Raw genomic sequence first — 18957 nt, 5'->3', positions numbered from 1 at the left:
GTGTAGTATACTTTTAAGCCATCAACCCCCCCCCCCCCCCCACACACACACAGAGTAATTTTATAGATCTAAGACAATAATATTTAAACATTTATTAGATTGAGCTAATCAAGTATTATATTTCAAAAAATAAATATGTTTTTTTTTTTTTATTTATTCAATTGGGATAATAAAAAATCCTATTTAAAGACAAAGAATAAGTATACTTGTATACTTAAACTTTATATACAAATGTGCAAACCTTTTCACTTTGAGAGGAGGGAAATACCAGTAACAGTTAGTAACAGTAATAGTAATTAACGGGTAGTTTTGCCATGGGTACGAAATAGTTAACTTAAGTACTAGTTTTAAAAGGTACTAGCTATCAAGCTTACAGCCAGATAAAGTGGATGTCATGTATCCGGTCATTATAGATTATAAAGATCTTTGTTGCTCGACTATACAGTATATATAAATATATTAAAAAAAAATAGTTTCGCAACTCTGAGCTTTTGAGGACTTTTTGGTTTAAATTTTATTTATTTTGTTTGTGGTCTTATGACATCGCAGCATCCGATTACTTCCCTTTCAACATTTCCGGCGGGAGTTTGAAACGTAAATATTTTCATATGTGACAGATAAATAACTAAAAAGAACTGTTTTGTTCGGCAATGATTGAGTAAACCTTCACTATAACGCATTCCAAATGAAAGTGTAACAATTATCAAAAGTAGTCTGACTTTAACAACTCTTTTTATTTACTTTTGGAATTGCATACCTCTCAGCTTCTCAAAGTCTCCATGGGGATTTTATGCACAAGCCACAAGATATAAGGTTAGTATAGCCATCTAAGGAATGGGTTCCCTAAAGCAAATAAAAGCAAGATGACCTTATACACTTTTAATACACCAATGTCAACAGGTCATACTATCCATCAGTCAGGGGACTTACTTAAATGAGTGATTTTTTAAATCACTGATTCAAGTAACATTATTTCCATAAAGGTTGAAAGTAAGAGTTGTCTTTCTCTAATAATCACCTATTTAAGTAGTACAAAATAATCACTAGAAGAAGTGATTTAATTTAACTGTAGCTTTAAATATAGAATACTAAATATAATGATCCAGGGACTAATTATGTTTCTAAACTTACAGAACCAACATCTGTCACTGACTGTGTAGTCTAGGATGACCAGGTCATTTCAAGTGATGACCTTGTACTGAATCTAGGATAATGACATACAAATCACTTGTTTAAGTATCATACCTCAATTTTCTTCCCAAAAAACACTCCTTTAAGTATCATTATTTTAATAACCCCCACTAATTTCAACACCCCCGAACAGTGAAATTTTTATCGCGAACAGTAGAATTTTAATACATAATCTGAAAGATGAAACCTTGAACTTTACAGGAAAAATACTCGCACTGCTCAGAAAAATCTGTTAAGAAAGTATCAGTTCATTATGTAAAGCCATTATTATAGCATTTTTTTCAACTAAAATAGAATTTGCAGATAAATGATAGCATCAAATTTTTTTTTTTTTCAATTTTACTAATGAAAAGATATTTTTTTAACCTATGTGTTTAAAATTTTGGTAAAACTACAAAATCACAATTTGTGACAAAACTTCGAATTTGCTACTCAAATAAGCATGATAAGTGATTTAAAAATCACTTATTTCAGTAAGTCCGCTGACTGTCCATTTTGCTATCAGCTCATCAGACCTGACAACTTCCGAAAATCTCCACCAGATTTTTAAGGGTTACAAATTATATTTGCGATGTTTTGTGTGCACTGTTTTACTCTTGAAACAGCCTTGTATCTCTTCTTTTGGTGTTGATTTTAAATCAGAACTGGACAGAAACAAGTCTGTTTCCAACACAGCCACTCGCCTGGTAGTCCGAGATTACTCTGACGCCCAACGGCTGATTTGCCAGACAAGCTGGGGCCGTGGGACGTCAGAGTTCGTCCCATATCAAAAAGTGGATATTTGCCCACCCAAAGTAGATGCGCTGCTTCGTCGCTTCTGGTGCCGACTGACGGCCTTGGAATTATATAAATCGGGGATCAATCTGTTCATTAATCATTTATCTTTTCATTTATGTAAGTTTCACCTACCTGCAAACTTTTATTTTTCCATGTTTTAACAGTTTTCACAGAGACCCATCGATTTCTGCATTTTACCTTTCATTTTCAAAGATTATCACGTGACCACGAGAAAACAGTGATGATTTATGCAAATGACCACAATGTAACACCTCGTTCATTTACGATGCAAGTTATCTAAATATCCGAGAGCTTCCGATTGTTCTCGTGGTCGGAACTAAATGCTTAATACCGATCTCCTGTAAAGGAGGTGAAAAATCGTGGTTGGCTACTAAATGTTAAACATCGATCTCCTACAAAATTTGCATATTTGAGTCTCGAGGCCACGAACTCTCTCATAACTTGACGTCCATTTGAAAGTGAAAGTCAAAATGCAGAAATCGATGGGTCTCTGTGAAAACTGTTAAAATATGGGAAAATAAAAGTTGGCAGGTAGGTGAAACTTACATAAATGAAGAGATAAATGAAAAATGAACAGATTGATGCCCGATTTATATAATTCTAAGGCCGTCAGTCGCCACCAGAAGCGACGAAGCAGCGCATCTACTTTGGGTGGGCAAATATCCACTTTTTGATATGGGACGAGCTCTGACGTCCCACGGCCCCAGCTTGTCTGGCAAAAACAGCCGTTGGGCGTCAGAGTAATCTCGGACTACTCACCTGGTTGCCAAATGCAACCAAAACCTTGATTGGGCGATTAGAAACTGTCAAAAGATGGATAGTTACCAGGTACTGACCCAAGAATAAATCATTGGGCGGGTGCATTATCATTCTCAAAATCGTAGTTACTCCTTAACCACCCCAACTTTGGAACACCCATTTTCGGAAATCCTGTGGTCACACCGTTAAAACGTGCAAGTGCATTAGAATATCAATATGTCGGATACAAACACATTGTGATATGTGCTTGTTTTGTGGGTCAAACAAAGTTTTAGTGGTCGCTAAAGTATTGGCATTTTATATAGGATAGCGACAGTCATTGACAGTAAAACCTCGTCTGACCATGGCCAACTAAACCAAACAAGGGCAAGGGAATTCTAAAAAGAACTCCATACATGGATTCAACTGAGAAGCCGTCAAAATATTTTTCATAGTTATTACGAGTGTGGATAGTACATGTAAACCCCCAATGACAGAAACAATTGCCTGTGGCAGTGACATAAGACAATATTACGTTTATAAAATGTCTTTTGATTTGGTTTTGCATTGAGACTTTGGACAAACAACCTGTTGAAATGACTGACCGAATAGAATATCGCGGAAATTCTCTTTGTTATTTTTAGATCAATTCGTGGAAACTTACTTCCAAGCGCAACAGCAATATTTCCTCAGTGATAGGCATGAAATCACTATGTTACCGAAATAATTATGGAACTTCATTTCTTGCTTCTCTCTAATGGAATGAGAAGTCACTTCTTCCTCTACAAAGTCCTAGATGACTGGACAGTGATTGTGAATTTAGTGACAATGAAGCTGCACGTTACGTTTTCGCAGATTGGTCCTACATTTGCGCGAAAAAACACATTACAATTGCGTGAATTTTACCTGTTGAAAAGTTACTACATTTGCACGGATTTATTCAAAATATATATGATAAATAAAACTTTTATAAAAAAAAATACTTGATATTGTTTAAATAACTAAAATTTGAACAAATTAACTTAACAAAATAAAAAAAAGAATAAATTAAACGAAGACTATGGGAATTGTTTTTTTAGGGTTATGTGTCAAATGGTTTGTTTGAAGAATTAAGAACATATACCGTATTTATATTGCTTTATTGTAATTTTTTATGGCTCAAAACTGGAAAATAATTGAGTAAAATAATTGGACTAACAATATGCATTTTTGGCCTGTGAAGTAAATTTTGCACTCACCCAACATTTTTTTCCCAGGCCAGCCAAAAGCTGTCCTGTCTGTCCTGCACTGAGATATTTAGAAATTGATCAGAAGAAAACTTCAAAATAGATAACCAATAATTTTTTCAGGTATAATGTATGTTTTGTGAAAATTGGGATGGGGACTTGTATTACAATCTAGATACATGTATCTGGATTCAGATTGAAGCATGAATGGGGATGATAGTGCCAAAATCTGGATAGTCATGATAGTTGGCAGGTCTTCACTATTTATTGTGAAATTGTAGCACTACAATGTATATACATGTACAATTATCCATTCAAGATAAACATTCAACATAGTACATTTGTATTTAGTTTACAATTTTCTACATTGTACATTGTAGCTTTCACAAATGATGGAGACAGATGTCTTAGATGAATTTGAAAGGGATAGCACAGATATCATAGATGGAGTTGAAAGGGACAGCAAAGAAAGTCTGAATTCTAAATCTTTTGATACCTTGGGACCAGATGAAAACTGTGTGCCTACAGTTTTAGACTTTATTAATAAAGCACCTGAACATGCTGAAAGTAATATTAAAAATGATAAAAATGATACAAATACAGAAAATGACCAAGCTGACAGAAATACAATTTTAGAAGCTTGTGAGACAAAACTAAACTCATCAACATCCTCTGGTGAAAATGAGAATGTGGAAAAATCTTCTGAAGATTTAGAATTTAAACCACACACATTGTTGACAAATGAAAAAACAATTCTGGATCATGCCATTGTCGATGTTGATGATAAAGATGAAACTTGTCAAAAATTTCCCCAAGAGACTATTTCTTCATTGACAAATGAAAAAACAATTCTTGATCATGCTAGTATCAATCATGTCAATGTTAATGACCAGGATGAAACTTACCAAAATAATTTAAAAGACACTATTCAAACTATTTCTTCATGTTCAGAAAATCAACAGAGTTTTGATTCCCTCCATCTAAATGTTGATGACAGAATTTTGTCAAGTGAAAAACTTCAAAAAGCTGTGGATGAAATTATTGAAGAAGATATGGAAATTGATTTATCAGATGTTCCTCATGCTCAAGATAAGACCGATCCATGTGAACTCTTAAAAGACTCTTCCTTGTGTTCCAATGAGGTCAAGTATATTAGTGGAAAAGACAAAGTTGACAAAACTGAAGTGAAAGATGACATTTATAATATTGATAATGATGTTCATCAAGAAGCAACCTATACACCTTCATTACAAAAGTTGAGAAAAGATCAAAAGAAAGAAAGGTCAATCTTTCAAAGTCAAGATGACAGCTGTCAGGCTGCTGGAGACAAAACTAGTGACGATTCATCTATAAAGCAGATTAAACATATAGACACAAATTTGAAACCGGTTTCTGAATTAGGAATCAACAAATTAGAACATTCAACACAATCAAAAAATTCTGTAGACCAAACTGAAAAACAAAGAAAGGAAAAGCTTCCTAATATTGTAGATAAGAAAAACAAAAGTCAGAAAGTTGTTTATGTTTACAGTAAAGAGCTGATTCAGATCTGTGATCAAATGCAGAAAATACCTTGTAGAGTAAGTACAATGTATATAATGTACATGTACATGTATATATTGATTATATGAAATGTTTGAAGGTAGTTATCAATCATTATAAATTTATCAATGTTTATAGAATACAATGTAAATGTACATGTAACTAATTGAAGAATCCAAATAGAGAAAAATATTCAAGGAGTGACCAACATGACCAAGCAACACCTTAATCATGTTAATTATATGAATTCGCTTAGGGCATTGCTTTTTTATGAAATTAAAATAGAAAATGTAAGGAACCATATTCTTTTCTACGCATTCAGAATTTGTTTTGATCCAACATTATCAATGTCTTGTCACCACCTATTGTGAAATTAGCGGTTTTAGTTCACTGGGAAATCAATTTAATTCATTGCAACCAATTTTATATTAATAAGGTACATTTGTATATCACTCATTTTCTACATTAGAAAATTTATTTTCATTTGAATATAATCATGATAATAATAAATTTTAACATGTAAAATAAATTGTGAAATATGTGGTGTTTAAATTGTTTCAACATTTTCAAATCTTCCGGAAATACAAAATTGTCTTGAATCTATATATACATGTAAAGAACTGTTTTTTAATTTTTAGCTCACCTGGCCCGAAGGGCCAAGTGAGCTTTTCCCATCACTTGGCGTCCGTCGTCCGTCGTCGTCCGTCGTCCGTCGTCCGTCGTCCGTCGTCGTCGTCGTCCGTCGTCGTTAACTTTTACAAAAATCTTCTCCTCTGAAACTACTGGGCCAAATCAAACCAAACTTGGCCACAATCATCATTGGGGTATCTAGTTTAAAAAATGTGTGGCGTGACTCGGTCAACCAACCAAGATGGCCGCCACGGCTAAAAATAGAACATAGGGGTAAAATGCAGTTTTTGGCTTATAACTCAAAAACCAAAGCATTTAGAACAAATCTGACATGGGGTAAAAATGTTTATCAGGTCAAGATCTATCTGCCCTGAAATTTTCAGATGAATCGGTCAATCGGTTGTTGGGTTGCTGCCCCTGAATTGGTAATTTTGAGGAAATTTTGCTGTTTTTGGTTATTATCTTGAATATTATTATAGATAGAGATAAACTGTAAACAGCAATAATGTTCAGCAAAGTAAGATCTACAAATAAGTCAACATGACCAAAATGGTCAGTTGACCCGTTTAGGAGTTATTGCCCTTTATAGTCAATTTTTAACCATTTTTCGTTAATTAAAGTAATCTTTTACAAAAATCTTCTCCTCTGAAACTACTGGGCCAAATTAATCCAAACTTGGCCACAATCATCTTTGGGGTATCTAGTTTAAAAAATGTGTGGCGTGACCTGGTCAACCAACCAAGATGGCCGCCACGGCTAAAAATAGAACATAGGGGTAAAATGCAGTTTTTGGCTTATAACTCAAAAACCAAAGCATTTTGAGGAAATCTGACGGGATAAAAATGTTTATCAGGTCAAGATCTATCTGCCCTGAAATTTTCAGATGAATCAGTCAATCGGTTGTTGGGTTGCTGCCCCTGAATTGGTAATTTTGAGGAAATTTTGCTGTTTTTGGTTATTATTTTGAATATTATTATAGATAGAGATAAACTGTAAACAGCAATAATGTTCAGCAAAGTAAGATCTACAAATAAGTCAACATGACCAAAATGGTCAGTTGACCCGTTTAGGAGTTATTGCCCTTTATAGTCAATTTTAACCATTTTTCATAAATTAAATTAATCTTTTACAAAAATCTTCTCCTCTGAAACTACTGGGCCAAATTAATCCAAACTTGGCCACAATCATCTTTGGGGTATCTAGTTTAAAAAATGTGTGGCGTGACCTGGTCAACCAACCAAGATGGCCGCCACGGCTAAAAATAGAACAAAGGGGTAAAATGCAGTTTTTGGCTTATAACTCAAAAACCAAAGCATTTTGAGGAAATCTGACGGGATAAAAATGTTTATCAGGTCAAGATCTATCTGCCCTGAAATTTTCAGATGAATCAGTCAATCGGTTGTTGGGTTGCTGCCCCTGAATTGGTAATTTTGAGGAAATTTTGCTGTTTTTGGTTATTATCTTGAATATTATTATAGATAGAGATAAACTGTAAACAGCAATAATGTTCAGCAAAGTAAGATCTACAAATAAGTCAACATGACCAAAATGGTCAGTTGACCCGTTTAGGAGTTATTGCCCTTTATAGTCAATTTTAACCATTTTTCATAAATTAAATTAATCTTTTACAAAAATCTTCTCCTCTGAAACTACTGGGCCAAATTAATCCAAACTTGGCCACAATCATCTTTGGGGTATCTAGTTTAAAAAATGTGTGGCGTGACCTGGTCAACCAACCAAGATGGCCGCCACCGCTAAAAATAGAACATAGGGGTAAAATGCAGTTTTTGGCTTATAACTCAAAAACCAAAGCATTTTGAGGAAATCTGACATGGGATAAAAATGTTTATCAAGTCAAGATCTATCTGCCCTGAAATTTTCAGATGAATCGGTCAATTGGTTGTTGGGTTGCTGCCCCTGAATTGGTAATTTTGAGGAAATTTTGCTGTTTTTGGTTATTATTTTGAATATTATTATAGATAGAGATAAATTGTAAACAGCAATAATGTTCAGCAAAGTAAGATCTACAAATAAGTCAACATGACCAAAATGGTCAGTTGACCCCTTTAGGAGTTATTGCCCTTTATAGTCAATCTTTAACCATTTTTCATAAATCTAAGTAATCTTTTACAAAATCTCCACTGAAACTACTAGGCCACAATCATCTTTGGGGTATCTAGTTTGAAAAATGTGTCCGATGACCTGGCCATTCAACCAAGATGGCCGCCACGGCTAAAAATAGAACATAGGGGTAAAATGCAGTTTTTGGCTTATAACTATGAATTCAAAGCATCTAGAGCAAATCTGACAAGAAGTTAAATTGTTAATCAAGTCAATATCTATCTGCCCTGAATTTTTCAGATGAATTGGACAACTGGTTGTTGGGTTGCTGCCCTCCAATTGGTAATTTTTAAAGAAATTTTGCCGTTTTTGGTTATCTTGAATACTATTATAGATAGCGATAAACTGTAAACAGCAATAATGTTCAGCAAAGTAAGATCTACAAATAAGTCAACATGACCAAAATGGTCAATTGACCCCTTAAGGAGTTATTGCCCTTTATAGTCAATTTTTAACAATTTTCATTAATTTGGTAAATATATGTAAATTTTTACCAAATATAGTTCTCTGTTACTAATGGGCAAAGTTCATTATAGATATAATTGTAAGAAGCAAAATCGTTCAGTAAAGTAAGAACTTCAAACACATCACCATCACCAAAATACAATTTTGTCATGAATCCATTTGTGTCCTTTGTTTAATATGCACATAGACCAAGGTGAGCGACACAGGCTCTTTAGAGCCTCTAGTTAATCATGTTATTACAGGCCAGTATGGTACACAGTCTTATTGAGGCTTATGGATTGACTCGTTACATGAGGTAAATATATAAAAAAAAAGATTGATATGCATATACATTTGAATTACATGTACAAGGGGTAAAAGTGAGTGTGAGACATCCATAGTTATAACTTATTTGACTTAAACTGTACTACATGTATAAAAATATGTATATATGACTGGGAGAAAAAAATAAAGATGTAAATGTTTTCCCTAAAATTGTAATGAATATAAAAAGAAGATGTGGTATGATTGCCAATGAGACAACTCTCCACAAGACACCAAAATGACACAGAAATTAACAACTTCAGGTCACCGTTCAGTGTTTGTTTCTCACGATTTTATAAATTTTATAATTTGAGTGTATTGATATTATCTATAAGCTATTGACATATATACATTTCATCTTGGCATCTTGGCAAGTATATCGATGAGAATTAAAGCAATTGTAGGTCTTTCATACATGTACCTAATTTCCATGTTTTCTGACAGTAAATCAGTTTAAAAAACATATTGTACAGAACTAGGAAAACTTTATCATGTTTATATGTTTTCTTATTACAAAATATCATTTTTGTTCAATTTGTTTAGAGTGGTAGAACCAAGGGAGGCAACTGAAAGAGAAGTTCTTACCTTCCATGACCTTGACTATATAGAGTTCATCAAGAAAATCAGTAACCATGATGATTCTGAAAAGTTTGAAGATGAAGCAACACATTATGGATTAAGTATGAACATTTGCATATAAAGATAGTACATTTTTAACTTGATGTTGTTATTAACTTAACAAACAAAACAAAGAATAAGGTTATCTCTCACAATTATTACACTCATCATGCTCATCCACCATTTTGTCCGCAGAAAAAGAAAAACTGATGTTTTTCAGATGTGTTTTTGTATTCTAGAATTTTATTTTCAAATACTATTTATTTCTCCAGAGTTACATGATTAATAATTACAAAATATTATATGCATGAAAACACATCCTAATATTATCTCTCAGAGTACTTGCTCTGGCCAAATTTTAGAAGTATAATAGCAAGAAGTGAGGCAAAAGATAAAATTGTCTCATTCAAACTCAAAAACAAATTGACAATGACCCCCCCCCCCCCCCCCCCCCTATATCTGTTGATACTTTTGTTTTATGAATTACCTACTTTACAAAATACTGTTTTCAGGTTATGATTGTCCATTACAACAGGGTCTGTATAAGTATGCCACTATGTCATCAGGTGCCACTATTGTGGCAGCAGAGTGTTTGTTACAGGAGACCTGTAAAGTGGCTATAAACTGGTGTGGAGGGTGGCATCACGCAGCAAAGTTAGTACTGAGTATATAGTAGTTCTATGTATCACACATTAATCTGATTGTTTGATTACCATGATTACTTCAAAGTAACAAATTAATGACCATTTTTTATTTCGATTAAATACAGTATTCAGGTATTGGTAAATTAAATGCACACAGGTTCAATCAAGATTGATTAAATATACGTATGATATTTATCTGGCTAATCTGATTATGTAGTTATGCATAGTTAAATTTAAGTATGATCATTGATGGACAATAAATCAATTAACAGCCACATGGTTTTAGGAGGGAATATTTGGAGGAAATTGGGTTTGTACATGGTATAATCCCAGTAACACCACTATACTCTGAAATCGGTGGAAAAGAGATAGTTATTATTCTTACTCTGCACATACTAGATTGTCACCAGCAAATCATAGTAGACCTTACATTGATTTCTAGAAGTCTGTTAAAGTTTTAGTGATTGTTTGATTACTGACTCAGAGATCTAGATGCCTATATTCATATCAAGTTAATAAGAAAGCTTGGAAGTATTTTTTCTGTACAAAAAACTTTTCTTCCTCTTGGTCTAAAAAGGAAATGAGAAGAATTGAGAAAAGATTATGTCATTTATTTGAGAGAAAGGGTCAAAAGCTAAAAGTGCAATATTTTCAACTTTATCACTTTTAAGTTATATGTATATAAAAAAATAAAATTGTTTAAGTTTTTTACAGGGATTTCATTAAAATCTTTGATATATCTTTCACAGATCTTTAGCTCATGCAGATATAATGACATAATAAGAACCATTAGGTTTTTAGAAGTTATTCAAACTGGGCTTCATCCTCCCATAATGATTAATGTTTAAAAAGAGAGAAAAAAAATACCGGATGGACATTCAAACTTATAAGTCCAAAATGAACTGACAACGCCATGCTAAAAAAGAACAGACAAACAAAAGTACACAAAACACAACATAGAAAACTAAAGACTAAGAATCACAAACCCCACCAAAAACTTGGGGTGATCTGGGTTGCTCTGGAATGGTAAGCAGATCTAGTTCCACATGTGCCACCATTACTGTTGCTCATATTAGTACAGACGCAATAATAAGTCTCATTAAGTAGGACACATTCGTGAAAAGAAGACAGGATTGAAGTTACAACATTAGGAACATGTCTGCTATCATCTATGAAACAGATTATCCATAATGGTCAAATAACGTGTGAAGGTGTGTGTAAAATTAAAGAAGGGATGATTTCAACTTCACCATTTGGAACTGTTGGTTTAATAGCTTTTATGTGATCATGCAACCTTCTATAAAAGGAATCATGATAGGAAATACAAGCCCAGGAATATCGTATCAATTGGGAGATATTTACTCTATATACAGGCCCTGCTGGAATGTTGCTACACAGAATGTCTTGCTACACCCAATTCTTAATAGTAAAAAAGGCATAATCAAAGAATATTGGAGTATGGTACATTGTATGGTTATTTATTTTTCAGAGACCATGCTTCAGGGTTTTGTTACATTAATGACATTGTACTTGGTATACTTAAGCTGAAAGAAAAATATGATAGAATACTGTATGTTGACCTTGACCTACACCATGGTGATGGTAAGTATTTATTCAAAGTATTGGAAACATGTTTTATTGAAGAATTATCGTTATGGCATTTGGGTAGAATACAAAATATATATAATAAGACACACAAATGAATGGTTATAAGCAAGTATTTTCTGCAGATATTTTCCAGTACACTGTTTGACAATGTATCTTACTGTATATCAACTATTTGTTTGTTTTTCAGTTTTTATAATACTGTATAACCAGGCCTTATAACAATAGACACATGACTAAAAAATGCCTAGTCACAAAAGCCATATGGATGGCTTTGGATGCAACTTTATCCAAATATCAAGTAATAGTGCAAAGTGTATACCGGTACTGAATAAAGCACATGTCTTTAGTAAAGATTTGAATGAATATTTAATCTTTTCGTTTCTAGGTGTTGAAGATGCATTTAGTGCTACATCAAAAGTTATGACTGTTTCTTTCCACAAATACCTTACAGGATTTTTCCCAGGTAAATATAATTTGTAGTTCAGTTGATATTTAAAGTAAAAGGTATGTTTGCTCCTCTTGGTTTTGAGATTTTGCCAGATATTCTGAATCCCCTGGTTTGATCAATGTAATGCATAACAGTTAAATTGTGGGTGGACATAGAAATACCAACCAGGCTGGCAACTGTCCATCCATGTGTCTGTCCGGTCTTGTTAGCGCTCTCTCAGGTACAATTCTTGCCAAATTTTTATCAAACTTATACTATAGGTTAATATTGGCAATATCTCGGAAAAGATTTATAGTTTTGGACAGTAAACTTTAAAAAAAAGAGTTATGCCCCTTGGAAATACTAATTTTTATTGAAATAGACATCGTTGGCGCCATAATTTAAAGTGTTTAATTTAGACATTGCCCTTGTACCTCGGATAGATAATATATGTGCAACGGGGGGACATTGGCACTGTTTCTCAGATGATTTTAAGATGATGTACATTGTATCATGTATCTTCCTGGTTAGCCTTTGTTTATCTGTTTTTCTATTATAATAACTAAATGAACTTGTATAGTAATTGTTACATTTTTATCTTGTCATGTGCACAAATTAATTTGTATACTATGTTTTATTTTTTCATTCTGTTTACTATGTTGTTCCAATGTGAATACATTGGCTTTAGAAAATAAAATTGTCTTGCTTTGTCTTGTATATAGATGAAATTAATCCTACATACTTTTCCAATGATTTGATAAAAGATGTGTACTTTTTGTGTAAACATTTTGCTTGGTTAATGTGTGCTAGAATTGCTGGAACTAATTTTAATGTACCACCAGATGTTTAACCTCTACAGTTCAGTGGATATGATTGTCCAATTTCCCATTATAATTAGAAAGGTTATTTAATTTAATTAGATGAATTGATTGACATACATTTACAGGAACAGGAAGTTTAGAGGACATTGGAATAGGTAAAGGTCAATACTATACTGTCAATGTTCCTTTGTTAGATGGAATCAAAGATACAGAGTTCACTCCATTAGTTTGTAGGTATGACAAATATTAAAGGAAAAATATACCTGAAAATTTAATATACAATGTACAGTAATAAAAAACACAACACAATCATTCATGTTTAACTATATGTTTAATTTGCTTTGTAAACAACACTGTGATAAAATTTTCGATATATCTATACTTAGCGCAGACTCCGAGATGTACATTATAATGGTTGTTACAATATACTTCCCACGAAAATCCGCATGTATTGAAACCTATTTGCAAACCCTTTGCCGATTTTATCGTTTTAGAAATTGCAACTTTAAAAAGACAATAACTTTTATTCTTATTGGGATGCATAATAAAATAGGTAATACACAAGAGCTCAGAGAACCCAACAAAAGAAAAATAGAATAAAACTTCGCGAAAGTCTGTTAATGTTTATGGCGCATTTAAGTCATTTCAAAACATGACCTCATACAAATATAAACGCTATAGTTGAAAAGTTTTTTGTTACGTGAACCATCGAAATGTCTTATACTATTGTATTAAAATTGATTTTCAAGGTAGGTTTTGTTTAATATTCCATTCTATTGCATTATCCGCATATTTATTGATTTCAGCAAGTCAACATGGCGGCTCCTCAGTTACCAAATGTCAACTTTGAATTTGACGGTAGCTTACGAGAAAAACACGTAAATTAAAATGGCAATTGTTGGTTTTTAGAATTAAAATAATGAAACAGATATTTTTTCTAGCAGTTATTCAAGAAATAATCCATGCAAGCTACATATTTATTTGAATGTTTGAGCTTTATCTATCAGGGAGTAAAAAAGAACAGCCACACACACAGCATACCCACCCTTGCTTCAGTTTTTTAAAATTATTGTATTTGTCCTATTTGAATCGAAATAATTCATGGAAGCCATAGATTGTTGGAAATTTACCATAATATTGCCTCTAGTGCAAGTTACTTCCGGTATTTCTGGTATCGGTTGTTTACTTTTCCATTGTGACGTTAGATATTTTTTATAACAACATCAAAATTTACGGGAACTTTTGTGGGGATAGTTTAGTACTTGCCAATTTGACAATTATGAATCATTTTATAGTACAACAAACATGGAGTAATAATGATCATAAAATTCTTCCAAATTTTCAATGTTTCAAAATGCCTCTATAGGAAATAGTAACATAAATAAATATGGAGGTAGTGATGTTATTGTCGGGGAATTATAGTGTATTTCTTGGATTCATAATTTAATTTTATTTAAAGTTTTTGAATGTTTTAGTTATTTTATTTGTTAATTTGCCATACATAAAACAATTGTCGGAAGTGTATGATAAAGCGACCCATATCAGCACCTCGACTACGTCTTTTTTATAGCTTTTGCATATGTGTAATTAGCGGAATTACACAAGCCATAATTTCCCACCCGGGCTGATAACCCATATCAGGGGCATCTCGTGCTAACGCTCAGGATAAAATTATGATATCACGGCCCAGGCCATGTGTAAATTTCAAAAAGTTTATGGCTTCCATGAATTGTTTCTTAAATATAAATAGAGGCGATGTTGGGTTTACATCAACAACACAGCAACCCAACACAAAATTTATATGACAGAAAAGTGTCCAAATTAATTTCTTTTGATAATTTGCTAAAAGAAAAGAGTACTTAATGTAACTATATTTAAACTCTTTGGTAAAGAAAAGGTATGTTTTCTCTATAATAAAACATATTTTACGTTTCAGAATTCTGAATAAGGTGAAAGAAACATTCCGTCCCGAGGTTGTTGTCTGCCAATGTGGAGCAGATGGATTAGCAGGTGATCCAATGGAATCATTCAATTTAACACACAAAGGACTGGGAAAGTGTCTGTACTTTCTGTTACAGTGGAATCTTCCAACATTGTGTTTAGGGGGAGGTAAGCAAGGAATAATGCTTTTGTCATACCTTTAGATAAATTGAAATTTCAGTGAGGCATTTTAATCAGTCTAAACTGCCTTTCAGTATTTCAGCCATTATTTCATACATTTTCTCGCAAAAGGGAAAATATAAAGTTTTTGTCAGCTTGGAATATTCAATTTTATTGATTTTACATTTACACATGATTATAAGATTTTTCACATAAATACAAGTTTAGGCCCACATCCAGGTGCATCATTTTCTCGTTGGGTTAAATATCCATTTGTGGCATTAGGCTGTTTTCTGCTCTTTGGACAGGTTGTTGTCTCTTTGACACATTCCCCATTTTTATTCTCAATTTTAAGTTTTTGATAAGAAATTAATTTCGAAATTGAAATTATGATTGAAATCAACGAAGTATATATAAAAACTTGTATTAAGAAGCAGTATGATTGATTGTTCCGAAACAATACATAAACTTTTATTTTTCAGGTGGATACAATTTAAGCAATACAGCCAGATGTTGGGCGTTTCTTACAGCACTAGCTACAGGGAAGCAAATACCTACAGAGATACCTGATCATGAGGTATTACAATCATTTGATTAACCCATCAGAAATAGGACTGATACATAGATTTTCACTATTTTATAGTAGATATTTAAGAATTACGGAGTGCTCAAACCTAAAAGTTCATTAAAATGACCACCACATCTATCTAAGTTTGACAACTATCAACACAAAATCAATACCTTTTATGTATTTCTTCATTTGACAGAAGCATTTTTATAGCAATTTATGAGAATTTAAAAAGAATAAACACTATCTTTGATTTGAAAAGCAAAACAAGTCATCAAAAATGTTAAAAGTTGAATAATACAAATTTGGGCAATTGTTGAAAAATATATTCTGCCAAAAATAAAACTGCAACAAAATACATGATAATTGTGACATTTGACTTTTAGTATTGACTTTAAGGGGGCTAGCGGGTATCAATCTTTTTTTTAAAATATAGGATTTTGCTATTTTTTCCGATAAATAAACTTTATCCTATATTTAATAGAAAAATAAAATAAATATGGGGTCACCATTCATTTAAGCTCACAATCTGCCTTCGAAAGAAGCATGTATTTTTGTTATGATACTTTTTTTCTGTTGAACTAATAGGAGAAAAAAAAGGTAATATCGAAATAAAAAAAGAATTAAATTACAGAAATCGCTTATATTTACAATAGTTTAGTTTAAGTACAGCTCATTTGAAAAAAATAATAAAAAAGATTGGTCACCAATGAGGTAAAAAAGATATTTCAATTTTAATGCAAAACAATTACAATTTTTCACCAAAGGGAGATAATTTGGCGCTTTAAATGATATAAACATTTTAAAAGTCATCTGGAGCCAAAAGCAATTGATTTTTCTGGTTGATTTTTGTACCATATTGTATGTAAAGTAACAACTTATAGTGTAATAAATAAAATTTGTAATGAAAAAAGAAATGTTTAATTTTTTTCTGAATTTTTTTTAACCCTTCAGCCTACTTAAGTTTATACAATGAGCTTGTAGCAATGATTTTTATTTGTTATGTATTTTAGTATTTTATTGAGTATGGACCTGATTATGAGTTGGAAGTTTATCCTGGAAACAGAAAGAATCACAACACAGCACACTATTTAAGACAGGTCTATGGAGCTGTTTTGAGTAAGTACATTTGACATTCATTGACATTCATTGCCTTTAACTAATTCTAATTACCAAAAGATTTTTTAGGCTAGTTTTATTTTTTTTCAAGCATATTTTACACTTATAGTCTATTCAGTATATAACACTAGTTTCATGACTGTGAATCATGATATTTTGACGCAGGGATATTTTGGCAGTTTTTACACCACTGTGACAAAAGTAATAGTGAGACATAAAGATAACAATCTGATGGGGACGCCATAAACTACTTGTACAAAACTTTATTTTTCAGAATGCTTCATACCTTGTACCTTATGTTACACAGTTTTTGTCTGCCATGTGTCCAATGTCCACAACCTCATTTTCATGGTTCACAGACTTCTATGTTTATTATAAAAGATGATGCATAGGCTTTGTTTGTAAGCTTTATTTTTAATTTTTAAATTATTTATTTTGCAGATAATATCAGCAAGATCTGTACTGAGAAGTGTTAGCTGTTGAAAAGTATTTAGTGAAACAAAACATACGACATTGGCAATGAAATAATGAATATTATGCAATATTTCTCAGGAATACACATTTCATTGTTGATTACCTAATTGTGCCATGTTAACAATTTTATTGACTTTTCAATTGTTACTTTATTTATTATATTTTTATTACTATATAAAGTTATAGAATAGTAGAAACATTGTTGTATTTTGCCTCAACTATCCTCATATTATTATACCCCACGCAAATCTGTCAGTCCGTCAGTCCTGTTTTTGTCATCACAACTCCTCTGATACCACACAATAGAATTTCATGAAACTTTGTAGATAATAAGGACATACTATGTAGATTTGCATATCTACAGGAAATTATGATTCAACAAAATAATTCTATGTGGAATCCATGCAAGTACTCATGTATAATTCAAACAATGCTCTCAACATTTTAATATATTTTCTGATGACAAAATCATGCTCAAGTTTGTAATGTGGGATTTTAATTTTTGCTTTACAGGAGTTACAGTTCTTGATAGATTGGTACATAGGCATAATGTTCAGTGTATGTTCACTTGTTTTTGTTAATGTGTCTTTAATATGTCTTTTGATTGAATTAAGCCATCTCATATTTTATAGTGTGTCTTTCAAAAATGATCTTTGTTGTGATGTTACACTATTGTGTTGGGAAGTGTGAAAGTTGGCCCCTATTAAGACGTTGAAACCGGCTGAATTGTTTGCACCTGTCTTAAGTCAGGAACCTGATGTTTAGCGCTTGTTGTTTCTTTATGTCGTTCATAAGTGTTTCTCGTATATCATAAAGACTTCACATTTTGTTTTCCCTTTTGGATGGGTTTACACTCATTATTTTGGGGCCCTTTATAACTTGCTGTTCAGTGTGAGCCAAGTCTCCGTACTTTGACCTACTATGGTTTTCTTTTACAAATCTTGACTTGGGTGGAGAGGTTTCTCATTCGTATTCGTACCACTTTTCATATCTAGAGAATGCATTAGGTAAAAAAAGCCTTAAAGCACCATTCAAAATAGAAGAAATAAAACCATTTTGCAGTTGATTTGACAGGTAATTCCTTGTTTTGTATTTTACTGATGCATTGACTCTTGCAGTGTGATACAATCTTGGATTTTATACATTTGTCATACATCAGTTACACTGTAAAACTTCATGGAATTTCCAGTTTTTCAAAAAGAAGAGAACCCTCTTTGTCTTTCCCTTATTTTTTTTTATACTTTACAAGTAACTGGACATTTTTTAGTTAGTCAAAATTACACTGGTAGGAGCAATTACAGGCAAATCACAGGTTTCTGAGGAACCCTCTACACATTTTATAATAATTTAAGTCTCAGCAGATATTCCAGACCAAAATTTTAAATTTGTAGATCCAAAACATTTAAATTCTGTCAGAAATCATTGTACTGCAATCTTATGCATTCCACTAGACATCAATATCAACAGGGTTCTGAAAGTCCTACAGGTTGCACTTTTTACATACAGCTGTTCAATGATATCCACTTGTCCTTAATGAAATTTCCCCGAGGGTATCACCAGCCCA

General features: G+C 32.5%; 1 protein-coding gene across 2 annotated transcripts; it reads left to right on the top strand.

The window, feature by feature from the left end:
• Positions 1–574: 574 nt before the first annotated feature.
• Positions 575–17590, top strand: LOC143047745 (uncharacterized). Of its 2 annotated transcripts, XM_076220977.1 has the most exons (12): positions 575–813; positions 4334–5533; positions 8954–9006; positions 9558–9694; positions 10145–10286; positions 11766–11878; positions 12270–12347; positions 13258–13366; positions 15069–15241; positions 15715–15809; positions 16814–16919; positions 17361–17590. In XM_076220977.1, the coding sequence occupies exons 2-12, from the start codon at positions 4343–4345 to the stop codon at positions 17393–17395; spliced, it is 2232 nt and encodes a 743-aa protein (XP_076077092.1). In that variant the 5' UTR covers positions 575–813; positions 4334–4342; the 3' UTR covers positions 17396–17590. The 2 variants fall into 2 exon arrangements, with proteins under 2 accessions (XP_076077092.1, XP_076077093.1); XM_076220978.1 differs by lacking the exons at positions 15715–15809; positions 16814–16919; positions 17361–17590 and having other exon boundaries at positions 13258–13362; positions 15069–15208.
• Positions 17591–18957: the final 1367 nt, after the last annotated feature.

Source organism: Mytilus galloprovincialis, chromosome 10 (assembly GCF_965363235.1).
Source record: "Mytilus galloprovincialis chromosome 10, xbMytGall1.hap1.1, whole genome shotgun sequence".
Classification (NCBI taxonomy): domain Eukaryota; kingdom Metazoa; phylum Mollusca; class Bivalvia; order Mytilida; family Mytilidae; genus Mytilus; species Mytilus galloprovincialis.
This window is presented reverse-complemented; position numbering and strand designations above follow the sequence as displayed.

Excerpts from the sequence above, each read along its gene's own strand:
- LOC143047745 (XM_076220977.1), top strand. The coding sequence starts at position 4,343 with ATGATGGAGACAGATGTCTTAGATGAATTTGAAAGGGATAGCACAGAT. Across the intron at positions 11,879-12,269 it reads TGACCTACACCATGGTGATG|GTGTTGAAGATGCATTTAGT; the intron begins GTAAGTATTTAT and ends TTTCGTTTCTAG. Across the intron at positions 15,810-16,813 it reads CAGAGATACCTGATCATGAG|TATTTTATTGAGTATGGACC; the intron begins GTATTACAATCA and ends TATGTATTTTAG.